The sequence below is a fragment of the Diceros bicornis genome, chromosome 12 (assembly GCF_020826845.1).
Source record: "Diceros bicornis minor isolate mBicDic1 chromosome 12, mDicBic1.mat.cur, whole genome shotgun sequence".
Taxonomy (NCBI): Eukaryota; Metazoa; Chordata; class Mammalia; order Perissodactyla; family Rhinocerotidae; genus Diceros; species Diceros bicornis.
The window spans coordinates 24,143,151-24,163,554 of record NC_080751.1 but is presented as its reverse complement, the minus strand read 5'-3'; the positions used below and the strand labels follow the sequence as shown (position 1 = coordinate 24,163,554).

General features: G+C 35.7%; 1 protein-coding gene across 11 annotated transcripts in view; it reads right to left on the bottom strand.

Annotated features, from left to right (window-relative positions):
* WDPCP (WD repeat containing planar cell polarity effector) overlaps positions 1-20,404 on the bottom strand; it is a 381,979-nt gene that overhangs the window by 257,263 nt on the left and 104,312 nt on the right. For 10 of the 11 annotated variants that reach the window (XM_058551107.1, XM_058551115.1, XM_058551116.1 and 7 more), the window contains 4 exons: positions 19,763-19,810; positions 18,872-18,916; positions 17,198-17,268; positions 16,880-16,939 (listed from right to left, as the gene is read on the bottom strand). In XM_058551107.1, the coding sequence (XP_058407090.1) occupies positions 16,880-16,939; positions 17,198-17,268; positions 18,872-18,916; positions 19,763-19,810 (224 nt within the window). Of the gene's footprint in view, positions 1-16,879; positions 16,940-17,197; positions 17,269-18,871; positions 18,917-19,762; positions 19,811-20,404 lie in introns of those variants that run through there. The other variant, XM_058551117.1, reaches the window with a different exon arrangement.

Here is a 20,404-nt window from a genome sequence, read left to right as displayed (position 1 = left end):
TTTCTCTTAGCCTTAGATTGAGTACTTAATTGGAAGTGAAATGGCACTGGGAGAAGAAAGAGAAAATTGTATCAGATAACATCGTTGATCCAAAAAAACCCATAAATAACCACAAGAATCTGAGTTTCATTCATTCAGTAGGTCAACAATATATGAGTGCCTCCTATATATATGCCAAGCGTATAGATGGGGACACAATGGTGAACTAGGAAAACACATGTTGGTAGAACATGTGTAGAATACAGTAGCAGACTTCATCTCAGAATGACATGCGGGTTTTGGTTAGGACAGATGACTGCTTCCTAGAAGAGGTAGTTTTGTACCCATAAAGAAGAGAAATACATCACACTTGGTCTCAAGTATTGAAGAAGAACTGGTGCAGTCAGTAATTGTGAATTAGCTATTCTATAACAGCGATTACAAACAATTCCATTGAATTCAATATTCTCATTGGTTAAGAAAACTCCCCTCAAATCCATGTGATTATTACTACATCTGGGCTATGACTCTGATGACTAACGCCAGTTGTTAAGACAGAAAGAACCCCAGGGCAAGTCAGAGAGCTGATAAAAATAACCTGTAAGAACACCTCCTTGCTTTTGTTCCAATTCTCGGCTCACCAATCAGCCTTCTTATCTATAATTTAGTCTCTTGAGTAACTCATCCATCAGGTGGGAATGCCCCCAAGCAAATAAGCAAAGTCTGTGATGCCAGATATATCTCATATTGTAAATTAATAAATTTCCATGCCAGTTAATAAATCAGTCACTTCTGAGTCTAGTTATTGTGAAAGTTGTTAGTACAAGAAAACAAATGGAGATAACATAAAAGATAGATAAGTTTAATTAATTAGAAATTTTCTGCCCAAGTCCATGATACACTATTGAAGTGGGGAGAAAATTTTTAAAAATTGCAGATCTCCATGAAGAGCATAATCCCATTTTATTAGGGGAAAAGGTGTGGTATGTGTACATATATGCATATAGAAATTTTTACATAAACACAAGAAAATGTCAGAAAGAATATGCCCAAAACTGTTGATAGCAGCTACTCAACAATATGGAATTGGGAGCTGGAGGCATGAACTTTAACTTTTTGCTGCACAGATTTTTTAAAAATTGGGATTATGGATGATTTTTTACTTTTTATGTGTTATTTGGTATTTTTCTATAAAACTTTTCAAAAATAAAGAAGCAGCTCTTAAAATATCTGGCTACAAATATATTTCTCATTTTATGGTTTTAAAGAGATGCTTTTATGCCACAAAATTTGTTTCTAAGAAGTCAGAATTTGAATCATACTGAAAATGAACTACAATAGGGGCTCCTTACTAAAAGGATCAAGTAGAAAACTGAACTGAGTCCCTCTTCTCTGCAATTTCACTTATCGAAAAAAAAATTATGACACTCTTTTTCTTATCATATTGCCTTAATAGGCAGAAGCCCACTGTGGCTGAGGCACTGAGATTGAAAGATAGTATAGTAAGAGGTGAAGTTAAAAAAGTAGGTAGATTGGGACAAATTCAGTTTAGCCTTTATCTTAAAAATAGTATGATGCTATAATTTTTTAAATTCAATTTTTGATTTAGTTTTTGGAATAGATAATACATTCATGTAGTTCCAAAAGAAAACAACAAATTATACAGAGGTATACAATTAAAAGTCTTGTTCCTATCCCTGTATCCCTCCCACCTATGCTCTCCTACCCCTGCCCTAGTTAATCAGTTTCCAGTTTCCTATCTATTCTCCAGAATTGTAGAAGAGTTTTAAGCAGGGGAGTGACAGATTTGCTTTTAATAAATCATTTTGGCTACAGTGTGGAGGACAGATTCGTGGGAAGCAAAAATGGAAGCAGGTAGAACAGTTAGGAAGTGTTGAAGTAGTCTAGAAGAGAGATGAAGTGAGGTGGCTCTAAGTGAAGGGATGGAGAGCCTCTGGTAGATGTGAGAGAGATTTAGGAGGTAAAATCAATAAGAATCAGAGATTAGTTGGATATGTGTATGTGTGTGGTGGGCGTGGCAGGAGGTGGATAAAAAGAGGATAATTTCGAGGACAAACAGGTGACTTCTAGGATTCTGGTTTCTATAAGTAGATGGAAGGCAGGGCCATTTACAGAGACTGGAATGATGGAAGAAGAACAGATAGGGGGCTCTGAGTTCCATTTTAAATATACTGTGTTTGAAATATCTTTGAGGTGCCCAAGGGGAGACATCAAGTAGGTGCCTGGATTTATGGATTTGGAGCACAGGGGAGAGGTCTGAGCAATAGAGAGAAGCCAGTGAAGCTACGGATATACATCTGATAACCCAGGAGTTCAGAGTGAAGAGGAGAGGGCTTAGAATTGGGCCTTGAGGAATTCCAACATTCAAGGACAGGGGAAAGGAGCATGGGCCTGAAAAGGAGACAGAGAAGAATGTCAGAGAGGTAGAAAGAATATCGGAAGAGCAAAGTGTCACAGGAAGTAACAGAAAAAAGTATTTCAAGAACAAGGGAGTGGCTAGTAGTGTTAAATCTTGTGTATTTAAGATGATGCTTTTTTTAAAAAAAGTTGATTGGATTTAGTAATATGGAGGTTTTTTACAACGGTAGTGGAAAGTTTTTCAGTGTAATAATCAGGAGAAAAGCACGACTGAAGTTGGTTGGATGTTGAACAAGCAATAAGGAAAAGGAGACTCCAAATAGAGACAATTCTTTTGAGAAATTTGATTTTGAAGGAAAAGGTTAAGACATGGAGGTACCTAGTGGTACCTGAGATGAGTTAAGAGTTGTGTTTATTTGTTTAAATAGAAAAGAGTTGAGCCTATTTGAAAGTTGACTGGGAATCTCAAGGGATCCCAAATAGCCAAAACAATTTTTAAAAAGAACAAAGTTAGAGGACTCACACTTCCTAATTTCAAAACATATTATAAAAGCCAAAGTAATCAAAACAGTGTGGCATAAAGACAGACATAGATCAATGAAACAGAACAGAGAGTCCAGAAATAAACCCTCACACATATGGTCAAATGATTTTTGACAAAGGTGTCAAGGCCACTCAGTGGAGAAAGGACAGTCTCTTCAACAAGTGGTACTAGGAAAACTGAATACCCACATGTGAAAGAATAAAGATGACTCATCTCACACCATACAAAAAATTAACTCAAAATGGATTAAAGATCTTTGCTTAGAATTAAAACTATAAAACTTCTCAAAGAACCATAGGAGAAAAGCTTCTTGACATTGGATTTGACAATAACTTCTTGGGTATGACACCAAAAGAAGAGACAACAAAGGCAAAAATAGACAAATGGGACTACATCAAACTTTAAAACTTTTGGGCATCAAAGGACATAATCAAGAGTGAAAAGGCAACCTACAGAATGGGAGAAAATATTCACGAATCAAATATTTGACAAGTGGTTAATATCCAGAATATATTTTTGTTTGTTTATTTATTTTTCCCCCAAAGCCCCAGTAGATAGTTGTAGGTTATAGCTGCAAATCCTTCTAGCTGCTGTAGGTAGGACGCAGCCCCAGCATGGCCGGAGAAGCAGTGCGTCAGTGCGCACCCGGGATGCGAACCCGGGCCGCATGTAGCGGAGCACGCGCACCCCACCGCTAAGCCACGAGGCCGGCCCCCAGAATATATTTTTAAAAACTCCTATAACTCAACAACAAAAATCAAATGCCCCAATTAAAAAATGGGCAAAGCCTATGATCCAGCCATCCCACTACTGGGAATCTATCCAACGCACCTGAAATCAACAATCCAAAGAGGCTTATGCACCCCTATGTTCATTGCAGCATTATTCACCATAGCCAAGAAGTGGAAGCAACCTAAGTGTCCCTCGACTGACGATTGGATTAAGAAAATGTGGTATATATATACAATGGAATACTACTCAGCCATAAAAAAAGACAAAATCGTCCCATTTGCAACAACATGGATGGGCCTGGAGCGTATTATGTTAAGTGAAATAAGCCAGAAAGAGAAAGACAAACACTGTATGATCTCACTCATATATGGAATATAAACCAACACATGGACAGAGAAAACTGGACTGTGGTTACCCGGGCAGTGAGGGTGGGGGGTGGGGGGTGGGCACAAGGGGTGAAGGGAGTCATATATGGGGTGATGGACAAACAAAAATGTACAACCCAAAATTTCACAATGTTAGAAACCATTAAAACATCAATAAAAAAAAAAAAAAAAAAATGGGCAAAGGACTTGACTAGACATTTCTCCAAAGATGATATACAAATGTCCAATAAGCATATGAAAAGATGCTCAACATCACTAATCATTATAGAAATGGAGATCAAAACCACAATGAGATATCACCTCATACTCATTAGAATAGCCACTATCAAAAAACAGAATCACAAGTGTTGGTGAGGATGTGGAGAAATTGGAACCATCGTATACTGTTGGTAGGATTGTAAAATGGTGCAACCACTCTGGAAAACAGTATGGAGGATCCCCCAAAAATTATAAATAGAACTATCATCTGATTCAGCAATCCCAATTGCTGAACTGAAAGAACTGAAAGCAGGGTCCTGAAGAGATATTTGCATACCCATGTTCACAGCAGCATTATTCACAATGGCCAAGAGAAAGAAGCAACTCAAATGTCCATCGACAAACGAACGGATAAACAAAATGTGGTGTATACATACAGTAGAATATTATTCAGCCTTAAAAAGGAAGGCAACCCCTGTCACGCGCTACAACGTGGATGAACCATGAGGACATTATGCTAAGTGAAATAAGCCAGTCACAGAAGGACAAATAAGTGATTCCATTTACATGAAGTATCTATAATAGTCAAACTCATAGAAGCAGGGAGTAGAATGGTGGTTGCCAGGGGCAGGGGGGAGGGGGAAAAGGGAGTTGTTATTTAAGGGTTATAGAGTTTTAGTTTTGCAAGATGAAAAAGTTCTGGAGATCTGTTTCACAATATGAATATACTTAACACTACTGAACTGTACACTTAAAAATGGTCAAGATGGTAAATTTTATGTTATGTGTTTTTACCACAATAAAAAAATTTAATAAAAATTTTTTAAGTTGATAGGAAAGACCCAGTTAACAGAAAGGCTAAATTTATTTATTTAAAAAGGAGGTATCTGTGCCAGAAACTGTTCTAAGCATTTTACATACATTAACTTACTTAATTCTTATAATAAACATATAAATTAGGTATTTTTATCTTCATTTTATAGTTAAATAAACTCTGGCACAGATAGGTGACGTACCTTCTCCAAAGTCACACAGCTAGTAAAGCCAAGACTTGATACCAATAAGAATGGAGCAGTTGCACTTTCTACCACTATGCTGTATATAATAGAAGTGACAATCATGTGGGGTCTGGAGAAGGTCAGAGGCAATGGGATCCAAAGTCTAGACCACAGGTTCCCAAACTTTCTCAGTTCATGGCACCCTTTGTATCTCAGTGATTTTTATGGTGCCCCTAGGCCAAAAGAAATACCAGCAGTTTCTTTTAATAAATAGATTCAAACAACTTAATAAGTATTTATGTTCTAACAACTTAGTAGCCACTTGAAAACATAATACACAGATTGAAAGAAAAAGATTTTTACTTAATTCCTAAATAACCACAATTACTTACTAATAGGATGTGTGCACTAATAGATATTGGGCACTGCACAACTTCTCAAACCTTGGAATCAGATTGGATACCCTCACTCTCATTCCTGTTCTATGTTAATTGTTGTGTGGTACTTGCTTTTTATCACAGCAAGCCCTGAAAAGCCAGCTTCATATAGATATGACATCCTCAGAAGAAATGTAGTGTGATCCAACGTTGAAACTAGGCACTACCTGGAGTTACTTGTTTGTGTAGTGTCCAACAAGAGTCTTGTATTTTCCTCGAAATTTTTAAATATCCTGCAGGACCCCTAGAATTCACTGCAGTCCCCAGGGTGCCTCAGTGCACAGTTTGAGAACTGTGGGTCTAGGTGGAAGGGTTGGCTTTCGATAGGAGTAGGGATTGTTCCTCTATTATGGCAGAAGCACGGATACAGATATAGGGAGATTTATATGCTTGGCATGCAGCAACAACTGGGATCTCATAATTCAACCTAGGATTCTACTTAGACCAAGGAGATTACCAAATGATAGGTACTTCACCATGAAGAGTCACTGTGAATATTTTATATACAACACTATGAGAATATATACGCTTTTATGGGAAGCGTAGTTATAACTCTTTTCATTTCATAGTCATTTAAGTAGTAGATCTGCTAATCTAATAGTTTTATTTTTTAACTTTATTTTTAAAAATAAGGGGTATAAATTACAATTTGGCAAAAGCACTTGATGTGCTTTCTTTTTTTTTTTTTTGTGAGGAAGATCAGCCCAGAGCTAACATCCACGCTAATCCTCTTTTTTTGCTGAGGAAGACCGGCTCTGAGCTAACCTCTATTGCCAATCCTCCTCCTTTTTTCCCCCAAAGCCTCAGTAGATAGTCACATGTCATAGCTGCACATCCTTCTAGTTGTTGTATGTGGGACGCCGCCTCAGCATGGCCAGAGAAGAGGTGCACCAGTGCGTGCCCGGGATCCGAACCCGGGCTGCCAGTAGCAGAGTGCACGCACTTAACCGCTAAGCCACGGGGCCAGCCCCCTTGATGTGCTTTCTCTATCAGTTACACTGGCATATATATGTAACATAATATTCTCCAATATCATGAATGTAAAGTCGCTGGGTTCTCACACCCAATCTTAGGTGCTTAGTTTATACGTACATTTCTAACTGGCACATTCCAACTTGTGCATCTAATACAAAGTTCTAAATTTGAAATAAGACACGTTTTAAGTTTTTACATAAAAATTCAGTACAAGTATTCAAATATAATGTATTAAAAGTCTTCTCATTAGCTAGCTACGGAAGTAAAACTTTACTCTCCCTTTAAAAAGTTGATAAAAGTTTGGCATGTATTTGTTTCTACTTTGTAAAATATGTATGAAAATCAACAAGAAAGGAATTAGATTATTCATATTTTGAACTCATTTAGCTTTACACATATTTACTATTAATTATAACAATAAATGAGGGAAATTCATAGTTCTGAACTGGCTTCCTTTAGTGCAAAATATCTTGAAGCTTTCAAAACATTATTAGACACAAATGCCAAGGGCAGAGGCAGGGAATTATGAGTTTCTTTAAAGAAATGTTTTAAAATAAAAACAATTAATAAAAGAAAAGAAAGAACCATTTACAAAAAGAACAGGAAGGAAATGTTGATTGATGACAGAAAGATACATTTTTATAAAGATAAAAATTTGCTTTGTGTCATAACTATGTTCCCAAACTGAGTTCATATCTTACTGTATTTTTAAGAGTAAATAATTAATTATCAATGAATTATCATAGGTCATCAAACTTTGGACTGAGGCAGTCAAGATACAATGTAAATTTTCTTTCTATTTTTTCCAGAAAGGAATGACTTTTTGCCTAAGAAAGAGTAATTATTGGGGCCGGCCCAGTGGCATAATGGTTAAGTTTTCATGCTCCACTTTGGCGGCCCAGGGTTTGCAGGTTCAGATCCCAGGCGCAGACCTATGCTCTGCTTATCAAGCCATGCTGTGGCAGGCGTCCCACATATAACGTAGAGGAAGATGGACACAGATGTTAGCCAAGGGCCAACCTTCCTCGGCAAAAAGAGGAGGATTGGCAACAGATGTTAGCTCGGGGCTAATCTTCCTCACCAAAAAAAAAAGAAAGAGTAACTTTTAGGACATGATATGTAACTGGCTAGCTGAACATTTAAGATTATTCAGGTACAGTGTTGTGTGTGCAAACATAAAGACACACATTCTTATTTTTAGTATAAATCTTTGTGGGTGTGATGGCCATGGACATGCACCACTCAGAGCTCCTTCAGGAAGAATGGAGGCTGGGAACATAGTTGACTGATAAAGGCCACACTTTCCCCAGCTGGCTATTAGCCAATAACTGAGCATGGTGGGGTACTAGTCCAACAGTCCTCTAACAAGCAACTTGGGCTCAGAAACTCCCCATTTAGCCTGGCTGAAACTTTCTCAGCACCCTGGTGCTGCCTGAGGCTGATTACACCTAATCCTCTTTCCTTCCTTCTCTTTTCACAGGATTCAGACCAGCATCACAGTCAAAAGGCTCTCCCCACCTACCCCTGCTCCCTTTATCTTTCACATCTCCCCCATAACCCTTGCATTCCTAGTATCATCTTGACATCTGCTTCTTAGAAGCACTCTGGGCATGTTTTAAAAAGATTTCAATTAAAGAAATACACGTATAAATTGTGAATATGTCAAATAATACTTGGAATTAAAACAGCTGTTTACTACCTTATCCCACCACAGCCTCTCATCCCACTCTCAAATGTAACCATTTTCAACTCTTAGTAATTTCTTCTGGTTCTACTGCCACATTTCTAAATATGTTGTATCACTGAGAATTGCATTCAGGTGCATATAACAGAAAACTGGAAAAAAAAAACAAATCATCACTTAACCCAGTGGGTTTTTTTTTTTTTTTTTTGTCACAGAACAAGAAATCTGGAGTTAGGCAGTCCATGGCTGATAAGACAGCTCCATGATATCATCAGGTACCAAGTGCCTACTTTCCATATCCTCCCCTTTCCTGCATCAATTTTTCCCCTCTCTACTGGACCACTCCCATTAGCATACCAACAGAAATAGATGTTATTTCTCCCATGTCAAAAAGAAATAACAACCTCTTTTGACTATACCTCTCCCTCAAGCTCCTGTCCTATTTCTCCATTTTCCTTTATAACATAACCCTTTCTTATGTTATAAATCCTTAGTTTCTCTCCTCCCATTTTCTTTTAAATACATTCCAGTCAGGCTTCTGCCCATACCATCTACTGAAATTGCTCTTACCCAGGTCATGGATGACCTCTGTGCTACTCCATCCAAAGGTCAATCTCAGGCATCTTGTTCCTGGTATCTTACACACCAGTAACACTTGACTTTCTTCCTGAAACCTAGTTTCCAGGACACCACATTCCCTTCAGTGAACCCTACCTCTTTGGCTACTCCTTCTTAGTCTTCTTTCTCCATCTCTCTCTTTCTTTCTCTCTCCAATCCCCAAATGCTGGAGGACCCCAGGGCTCAGCCCTTCCCCATCCTCTAGTTCTTTATCTACACCCACACCCTTGGTGATCTTCACCAGTTTTCTCTGCTTTAATACCATCTGTATGGCTGTCTCCCAAATTTATCTCTCCAGCCTAGACCTTTCTCTGAACTATAGACTCCTATAAATATCTAATGGATATTTCAAACATTGATGTCCAAAACTGAGCTCCTGATATTTCTCTCAAAAATGTCTCTTCTCAATCTTCCTCATCTCATTAAACGGCAACTTCATTCTTCTACAGAAATTTCTTCTATACCCCACATTTGATCCATTAGCAAATTCTGATGGCTCAAAACTCAAAATATACCCAGAATATGGCCACTTCCCACCACTTAACCACTATCATCCAGTCAAAGCCACCATTACAGTAGTCCTCCCTTATCCACGGTTTCACTTCCTATGGTTTCAGTTACCCACGGTCAACCGTGGTCCAAAAATATTAAATGGAAAATTCTAGAAAGAAATAATTCATAAGTTTTAAATTGCACACTGTTCTAAGTAGTGTGATGAAATCTTGCGCAGTCCCACTCCATCCAGCGCAGGATGTGATTCATCCCTTTGTCCAGTGTATCCACACTGTATATGCTACCTGCCCGTTAGTCACTTAGTAGCCATCTGGGTTATCAGATCCACTGCTGCAGTATGGCAGTGCTTGTGTACAAGTAACTCTTATTTTACTTAATAATGGCCCCAAAGCACAAGAGTATTGGTGCTAGCAGTTTGGATATGCCAAAGAGAAGCCGTAAAGCTTCCTTTAAGTGAAAAGCTGAAAGTTCTTGACTTAATAAGGAAAGAAAAAAAATTGTATGTTGAGGTTGCTAAGATCTACAGTAACTTTTATTACACTATATTGTTATAATTGTTCTGCTTTATTATTAGTTATTGTTGTTAATCTCTTACTGTGTCTAATTTATAAATTAAACTTTACCATAGGTATGTACGTATAGAAAAAAACATAGTATATATAGGGTTCGGTACTACCCACAGTTTCGGGCATCCACTGGGGGTCTTTAAAGGTATCGCCCATGGATAAGAGGAGACATACTATACTGTATGTCTATACTGTATGGCAACAGCCTTCTAACTGATCTCCCTGATTTGATCTTCGCTCCCTTCCATCTGTTCCCACCGCAATAGCCAGAGTGATCCAATTAAAAAGTAAATCAGATCTAGTTCCTCCTCTGCTCAAAAATCTTCAAGCGTTTCCCATCTCACTTAGAGTAGAAGCCAAATCCTTTCAAAGGCTTAGAAGGCGCTTTATAACTAGTGTCTCATTTCCTCTCTGATCTCAATTCCTACTTACTCTTCTCTTTGCTCATTCCACTCCAGTCACTTTGAGTCTTTCCTGTTCTTTAAACATGCCAGGTATACTCCCATCTCAGGGCCTTTGTACCTGCTGTTCAGCTCTACCTGGAACTCTCTTCTTCAAATATCTCCCATGGCTTGCTCCTTCATGTCTTAATCGCATGTTATTTCAGTGAGGCCTTTCCTGGTCACCAATTATCAGGCCCACCCTGCCCCACCATCCCCCACATATACTTCCTACCTTTTTTTCTTTCTTTGTCTCTAACAGTTTTCATTTTCTTACTCTAAATTTTACTTATCAATCTTTTCTTGACTGTCTCCTCCCTTAGAGTGTAAGCTACAGGAGAACAGGGATATTGGTCATTTTTGTTCACTGGTATCCCCAGCACTGAGAATACTGTCTGGCATATAGTAGGCACTAAATACATATACGCCTTGAGTGAAAGAATGGTCAAAAGCAGGCTCCTGCCCCTTCAGGCATATCTCAGATCCAGACTGGAAGAAGGCAAAGAGCAGAAGCTGAAAATAATGCATATCCCAGTTGAGTCTGGTCCCTTTCCTAAACTTTCTTGGAAGTCCTATCAGTGACCTCTGCTTACTTTGGCCAGAATTACTTTATATGGCCATCTCCAACTTCAAGGGGAACAGGGAAGCTGAGTACCTTAAGGTGGTCCTATTGCCACTCTGAATATCAGGGTCTGTTCATAAAGGAAAATGGATCTTGGGCAAGCAACTAGCAATGTCTTCCATATATGTTATTTCTTGATTTAGTCACTACTTATTGATTTCCTATTATCATGAATCAAGATTTGATTCTTTTATATCTTTATTTCTTATTAACTACTATTATTATTAATTTTCCTATATCAGATCAGATCTATGAGTTCCTTTTCTTCCCTCCCTCCAATATCCTTAATAGAACCTTCCATCCCCTGCCCTAATTTGGACTAGTTGTTATCTAGGCCTAAGGCACAGTTATTATTCTAAGATTTCTCTTCACTTCTTTCCTGTGTGAAATCCTCTGTTTCCTGAATCCTAAGAATCTTGTTTCTTGGTTGACTCTGTTGCTTTAGGGCAGCACATCTTCCAATAACTTCCTGAGACAAGTTCATGGCAGGTAAATATTTTTGAGAGCTAACAAGTCTGAAAATGACTTGTTTGAATAACAATTTAGAATTCTAGATATAGAAAAAATCACTTCCCTTCACAATTTTGAAGGCATCATTCCACAGTCTTCTATCTCCTTGTGAGCCTGTTGAGAAGTCAGATATAAGTCTGATTCCCACTTCTTTGCATGTATTTTGTTTTTCTTTTTTACTCCAAAAGCTTTTTGGACCTTCTCTTTATTTTTTGTTTTCTAAAATTCACAAAATATACCTTGGTATCGGTGTTTTTTCAATCGGATCCTTTCAACCTGGAAACAAGCATCTTCCAGTTCTTTTTCTTCTATTATTATTTTTTTGTTTCTTCTCTTCTGTTTTCTATTATTAGTTAGATATTGGACCTGATGCTCTAATTTTCTTAACTTCTGTTACCTATTGTTCACTACTATGTCCTTTCGTCATTCTGTTCTGCATTAAAGGGATATTTCAAGTTTATCTTTCAATTCTTTTACTAATTTTTCTATTTACGCTGTCATATTTTTAATTCCCAAGAGCTCCTTTCCTTTTCCCTGATTATTCCTTTTTTAAAAATAGCATCCTATTCTTGCTCCAAGGATGCAAAAGCTCCTCTTATTTCTCTGTGGGGATTAATTTTAATTCTCTGGATTTAGTTTTGTGTATTACATTGTCTCTGATTCTTTTTTTTTCTGTTTGTTTTAGCTTCAGACTCATAGATCTCAGATTTACAGATGGAGAATTTCCTCAAAAGTATCGTGAACTCTGGTTCTCTGGTTATATTTACACGTGAGTCTCTAAAAAATTGATTGGAAGGTTGGTGGGTGTCAGCAGGCTTAACTTGGGCTTCACTGTAAGGAGCTTGGTTGGCACATCTATCTTTTCAAAGGGAACTACAATATCACTATCTGTAGGCTTTGCTCTGGAAGAATAATCTATTTTTCAGAGACGAGTCCTCTAAATAAGTTACATAGAGACATAAGCCTCGCTGCTAGAGGGGGAAAGGAGTTGGGGAAGATCTCACCATTCCAGATACAGACCCTCACTTAATCCCCTTAGTTTCAATCTAGCCACCTCACTTCTAATCTGTATTGTGCCTAGCATCTTCAAGTCCAGAAATCCTCTAGCTTGGTGTTTTCAGAAAATAATTATCCCATCTCATTTGTTCTTTATACAAATGCCTCTGATTTTCATGTTTTATCCTACATCCCACTGCCAGGCTAATCTTTCATAAGTCTACTTTCAATATGGCACTCTCCTTATATGAAAGTGTTTATACAAGATATAGAACAAAGTATCAATACCTTAGCATAACATTCAAAGTCCCTGAGAATGAAACTCCAAGTTGCCTTTCAAACTTATCACTTTGTTCTTCAACATGAACTATTTGTTCCAAATGGGCCCACCTCCTCACTACCATGTAGACACCCCACTGAATTCTCTCTTGAATACCTCAGTTAATCTAATTCCCTTTTTCTGGAATGCCTCTCCTTTCAGCGTAACCAAATTTTACATGTCCTTTCAGGTCTAAGTAAAGTTAGAACTTCTCTACAAAACTTTTCTTGCCTATTTCAGATTACATTGATTTCTATACTTTCTCTAAACTCTTACTATCTTTTTACTTGGTGTCATACAATTTAGCATTCATTAGTGTCCTAGTGATTTCATGTGTCTATTTTCCTTGACTAGGTTATGGTGGGGACTCAGCCCATACCTTACACTTCCTTAGTGGCTCCCACAATGGTGACAGTCAATAAATACTGTGTGATAGGTTTTGTATAAATAATATGCTATTACTAATAGTTTTAACTTAAAACTGTGGTTTGTCAATTAATATTTTATGAGGAAATCAAATTGATTTTCACACAATTTGAAGAAAGGAAAGTCAGGTGGTGATGCTATCCATTCTACAATTGAGGAAGTTGTGATAAAATGAGTTCCATAAGGTCACAATTTATCTGTGATAGGCTTGGAAAATAATTTCTGTTTTTATAAAGTTTGTCAAGTGATTCACTACAAGAACTTAAAAAGGAAACTACCTTTTCTTGGAATTCTAAAATTGTACCTGGAAATGTAGAATTGTTATAGAAAGAAATCAGGGTACAGCTGACTACTATTTCATATACTTTTATAGTTAAATGTACATATATGATTCAAATAATTTAATCTAAAATCAACATATGTGAAGTTACATCTATCTTAATGATAATATTGCTTTTAAGTAATTATGCAATAATCTGCAAATATGAATGTGACTTAAAGCAAAATAATTTAAGGAATTAAAAAATTCCACCATAGAGGCATACAATTAGTAGTGTCTTAATGCTGAAACTATTATTTCCTAAGAATAGTTTGTAAGATGGCTTAAAAAATTCAAGGCAGGAAATTATTAAATATTTTCTCATAATGGAATGATTTTAGGAGACCAAAAAAAAAAAAAACAATGAGAAATGTACTTGATAGCTAGCAAAACTGAAGCTGTAAATCACATCTCACACTTTTAATGCATTTCAAACTAGGAATAGGCATAGTCTGAAAAACCAACTTCAAAAGACAATGTTCATCCAGAACATATATATGGGTAAGTTTTGATTTATAAACTGTTCTGAATTTATAAGTGGAGGGAATTATTTTTTAAATGGTACAATTTATAGGTCATTGGATCAACAACATAAAGTAAGCTTTGGTAATGATAACCTATATAACCTCATTATTCAACAGAAGGAAAAATCCAAGCTCAGATTGCATCCTCTGAAATCTTTCTTCTTGTTGTAATTGCCTAGCTAATTTCTAAACAATTGGACCTTTTAGAGAAATAAAGACCCCTTAAAAAGAAGACAAAAAAGATAAATTCCATAAATCCTAAATTTGCCATTGGGGGATTGGGGAGGGAGTAAAAGATTTACATTAGGCAAGGAGTGGCCACAGTCAAAGACTGAAATTTCAACTATGTTAGCACCAAGATACTGAGAAACTTTTTTCACTCCTTTTCTAAGAGTTAGAGAACATTATGTTGTGGTCAACTGCTGCCATTTTAGGGCTAACTATATGGGGAAATTTACAAATAGAAATTTAAGTACGTGTTATCTTTGGAGCCACCACACTGGATGGAAGAACAAAAGGGGACCCTAGGGGAGCTTGTGGAGGTGGTTTATTTATTTTGCATCTAACAAAGGGCTAAAGGGATCTTTCTAAGAATTTAGGTTGAGCATCAAATTCTTAATTTACTGCAATATTAGAGATCTTTAGGATTAACACACACACACAAACACACACACACACTTTTAGAAGACCTAGCTAACAGACCTGTCTAGAAACTGAGGAAGTGGATGGATAACTGTGGGAAGTCTCCCAAAGGTCCTATAGATGTGAGGACTAACCTGGACCTGTGGGCAGGGTGGAGGTCAAGTTATTTTATTAAAATATATCACACCAAGAATGTGCTGGTAGTAAAAGGTCTATTTTAGGAATATCTCATCAATCATAGAAATAAAGCACAAAATATGACTGAACACAAAGATAAGTTCCATTGGAAATGTTAGAAGTTTATTCATTGGTACAACAGCCTAAAAAGACAGTATTGTCAGGTTGCTGTAAAATACAAAAGTAATTTTGTATATATTCTATCATGAAAATTCCTTTTCTGAGTTGACTTAATTCAGTAGTGAGGGACATTCCTCTCCATATTCCACCCCACACACATACACACAAACCTGCTTAATAAAATGCAGTAAAGTCTATCTTAAAAAGAGTGCCTATTGGGATGCTCCACTGCATATTTTAAGATGCCTGACATGTTCCAACTTACCCTGTGTGATGGTAAGGGTGGAGGCCATGAGACACTCCCTTTACTAGGTGTGTAAGGCTAGGTGGTAGGTTTGCCCTCCAGTCAAATAATTTTGAGCCTGCTTTTAAGGTGAGTAATGGCATTAAGAAGTACAATTTGAGTTATACTAAGTTTAAAACTTTCTGGAGCATATTTTGTATTCAGATTTTAAAATATGATTAAAACTTTTATGAAAACAAATTATGAATTTTTAAATAATCCCATCCTTTTGAATAGTATCCTAAGTGGAATTTAAGAAGTATTACGGTTCTAAAAATATTAATTTAGTCTTATAAATAGTCTCTGGAAAGTAAAAAGTTATGCTAGTTGAGGAGGTACTAAATGGTTACCTTTATAAGTAAGTGTAGACTAGTTTAAATAAAAAATGAGGAAAAACTAGAATCCACTAAAATGATAGTTTGTATTCAAATAGTAGATTAAGATATGTTTCTAACTGCTACAGATCTGATGTTGTAGATTTATGGATAGAGCCATGTGCCTAAACTTCAAACAAGAATAATCAGATCTAAAATAAATCACATTGTAAACAAGTAAGAATTTACATTGATATAGGATATTTAATTCCATAAAACAGTTATAAATGTTAGTAGTACTGATATAACTTCAATTACACATATGAATAGAATATGACTAATGATTCCTTTTATCTCAAGCAAGTAAAATTTTTCTATGCAAATTGTATTTTTTAAGCCTATCAACAAAGCTGAGGTTTTTGTGCATTATTCTGTGATCAGTGGACACTAATTATTATGTCCTGATTGTGTTTTGACTCTAGACTCATTCAACATTTAGTTCACCTTGTCTAGACTCTAAGAGTGTTGCCCAATAGAACTTTCTGTGATGGAAATGTTTTGTATCTATCTTGTCCATATGACAACATGTGGCTATTGAGCACTTGAAATGTGGGTAGTGCAACTGAGGAACTGAATTTTTAATTTTATTTAATTTTAATTAGTTTAATTTATATTTAAATAGCCACGAGTGACTAGTGGCTATCGTATTAAACAGTACAACTTAGAGGGTTCAAAAAGTAGCAGCAAATGTTTTGTTATGTTAGGTCTAACTCTAGTCTGTTTGTTCATTTCCATAAGTATAGTATTCACAGATGCTTACTAGAGTGGTATGCCAAAAAACTTTTGTCCTATGGTTTTTATCTTCATTCAAAAATATGATTAAATCTATGCCAGTAAATATCTAATACAACATTCAGACAAATCCAAACAATATCATCTGAAAAGATTTTTATTACTGTTTATAGTATGTCAGTACAACTACACTGATTAATGAGGTACCTTGGTGGCCTGTGTCAATCTGTCCAATGTTAGTTCTAGAATGACTAGAATTCAAGCTATGAAATATCCACTCTTAAAAAGTTTTTGTTCATTACCTATCATAACACAAGAATACCAATTACTGCATAGTTTTCAGCTCCATTGGTTAAACATTGCAAAAGCATGTCAAACCATTTTACCTGACAGACATATTTGTTCTTCCATTTGCTCAGCACACACTGACTGTTTTGCATCAGCTCCTGAAGGAAACAGAAAAAGAGAGAGTGCAGTTGGCTATACACATTGTCGTTATCAGTTAAAGTGCTTCTGATTGGCAAGCAAAAAAAAAAAAAAGATCAGCATGCCACACAAAGATGCAACTGTTTTGGAACTCCTCACCGGACAAAAGCAAAGCTATCATCATCATGAGAGTGGATCCTTTATGAAAATTAAAGCTGTTGAAAGATGTTTTAAAACAGATTTGTTTGTTGCCGTTTTTTAAACTTTTGGAAAGATACCTCCAACTCCTTGAGTGAGTCTCGAAGTTTTTCTGGGCGTCTGTTTTTGAGAGTCCATGGATAATCTCGTGCTGGCAAATAAAACACGTACTATAGTTAGTTAAACATGATTTAAAAAGGAAACTCTGCTCAGCAGTGTGTCTTGGGAAGATTAAAATAAAACACCTCCTTAATTGAGAGGAAGTGGGCTTCATTTCCATCATCAAATGATAGCCTTTGAAAGGCTTTTTATAGGAACAGGATTTTTACCATAAAACAATCTCCCTGATCATAATTTTATGATGACAACCAACAAGCCTTAGAGAATCCCTGGGAAAGTTTCCTAGGCCTGTGAATCTAGTACTTAACAGTAAATGACCCACTCTTTACCAGAGAAGTAACTTTTTCATGTAAATAATTAAACATTCAACCCAAAAGGAATTTCAAATTCTGCAAGTAGCCTTCTCAGACTTGAAAATTCCTATGAGTAAATGAATATAGTGAAGAAAGAAATAAAATACAAAAAAAGATACACTGAAAATGAATTTAAAATTAAGCATCAAAGCATCACATACTAAAACTAAAAAAAAAAAAATTGAGAGAAATCCAACTTTTAAAAACTAGGCACTCATAGTGCTTTTCTTTATTTAAAATAATCCTCTTTAAAATCTACACCACAATTCAATAATGATAAGTCTTCCTTTCATTTTAAGTACATTTAATTAAAAAATAAAATTGTTTAGTAGAGTCGCAATGTTAGCCTAAGACAAACTAAAAATAGATCTGTTTAAAAGAATTAAAAAAAGTTAAATTCATATAAATTCATTATATAGATCTATTTTATCATAAAAATGAATTCATCTTTAAATTCTCCTAAATAATAAGTAAGAGTTGTATATATGGTTGTGCGTGTGTGCTTTGTGTATGTATACATATAATATATATACATTTCAATTTTATAGTAGAATTGCTATATATATTTCAGCAAATTAATTTCATTCTATAAACATAATTTATGATGTGTAGAGCATATGCGCAAATTTTAAAATCTATTGCAGCTAAAAATTAAAATCTAGTTGCAGCTACTAATACAGTATTTTTAAAAATTAAATGTCAGCTTGACCATTTAAAACGAGAGAATAAGTAGGATTTTCAGCTCCATCTATATTCCAAATAAAACAAATTATATTTAATTTTAAGTCATTAAAACCATATTACATTGTAGCCATATTACATATATAACATATTTATATATTTGAGGACAGAAAAGACTACAGAGAATAAAACGTTAATACTGATTACAAATCTTATTTTCTTAAAATGGGCAAAACATATGAATAATTTAGGCATTGCATGAATAATAAAATGTTATCAGAATTTAAGCATGGTACACATTTTAAATATATTAAATAATATAAATATGGTTCATTAAGAAAGTTTATGTTTACATAAGCATATACCTTACCAAAACTGAATAGAGATTTTAATGGTCTGAATTAAAAATGCCTAACAAATATGATTCTTATCACATGCTTATGTACCTAAACAATGCAAATTTATAATTATAAGAAATTTTGAAGGAAAAACATTTCCTATTTGTGCAGAAAGCTTAAAATATTTTTTTAAGACTGAATCTTCAGTGACATTTAAATTCCAGTTTTATAATAATTCCAAAAAACTATATAGTAAGCTTACATTCTGCCAGCTTCTGCTTTTCTTCTAAGTTACCCTGGTCTGTCTCTAATAATGTGGGAGAGGAGAGATGGGGAAAAAAAAAAGTGGAAGTTACTTTTATTACAATATTTTGTATTTTTAATACACATATATAATGTATTATTACACGTTATTGAGATTAATAAATTATGCTAAACTTTTAAAAAGGCAGTTGAAAAAAATGCCATAATTTGGGTGTTTTCATTTCATAGAGGTATTTTCAGTGAAAAGGCTTCCATAGCACAACAGGTGAGCCAATATCCTAAACTTGCAATCTCATCAGATAGGGAAGGGAACTGCAATGGAGCCCAGAACAGAAGCTGCTTCAGTCTGTCATCAGAACCATGAAGTCAGCCTATTAACCACTAAGCTAAGCACACAGGATGCCCACACAAGCCCCACTTCAACAGAGACCAAAACAGAAAGTAACTCTAGCTAGAAAGACCTTTTGGCCCATCATGAAACTTCTGGGATTAACAGGATTAATCAGATAAAGAAAATTGATCATTCACTCAGAAATGCCTATTTCAGATATCAGGTGAGGATCCAGGAGGCCAGCATCTGTGGAACTCATGCATTAACAATGCCCTCTACTGGGACACTGATAAATAAATGTGAATAGGCTGTCCAGTCATCAGTCTGATCAGCAGTAAAATGAAAATTTTCATGTTCTTCTACAGCATTTTCTCAATATGGCTTTATTTTATATAGAATAGATATCAACCTTAGCATTTTTCTAAAGAATTGAAGTGACTTTTCTTTAAATTCTAGAATTTATTTAAAGCTCATAAAACAAGAGTTTTTAATGGTCAGTATTTTATAGTTTAGAATATTTGGTTTATAAAAATTAGTTGAATAGAATAGATACTTTACCGGGTGGATCTCTCTTGTCATAATACTGATAGATCCCAATGTCTCTATCTATAGAAAGGAAGAAATAACATAAGATTATGATAAAAAGTTCTAGAGACTAAGAAGCCAAACCATACTATATGGTGGGGAGTAGGGGTGGGAGGGAAAGGCAGGGAGGAGGACAGAAACAATCTCTTTATGTTACTAGAAATAAAACAGTTCAAAAGTATCTGGACATAGATAGGTTCGTCTATTCTAGGGATATGCAGGAACCGAACAGTTTATCAATCTAATTAGAAAAGATTTACAAAAAATTAGAATGGCACAAGAAAAGTAGTAGTAAAGAACTAAAATCAAGGAAAACCAACTTTTCTCTTTCACACTTCCTCTGATATTTTTCACAGGGCGCTACCAAAAGGAACCGTCACTAAGAAGGCCAAATGAAAGCAGTGGACGGAAGAAAATGCCCAAACTGTTGGATTCTGAGCTGTGGCTTTCTTTTCTCTGACTTAGTTCAAATCTAGTATGCTGTTTGGGGAAAATGTGCAGGAAAGAAAGACAGGATTAGAGGAAGGTATGGATAAATTATCTGAAGCTTGTTTAGACCCAAAAAACCTTCCAAACCCACTCAAAGTTTGATATTCTGCTGGGGCTACAAAAGCA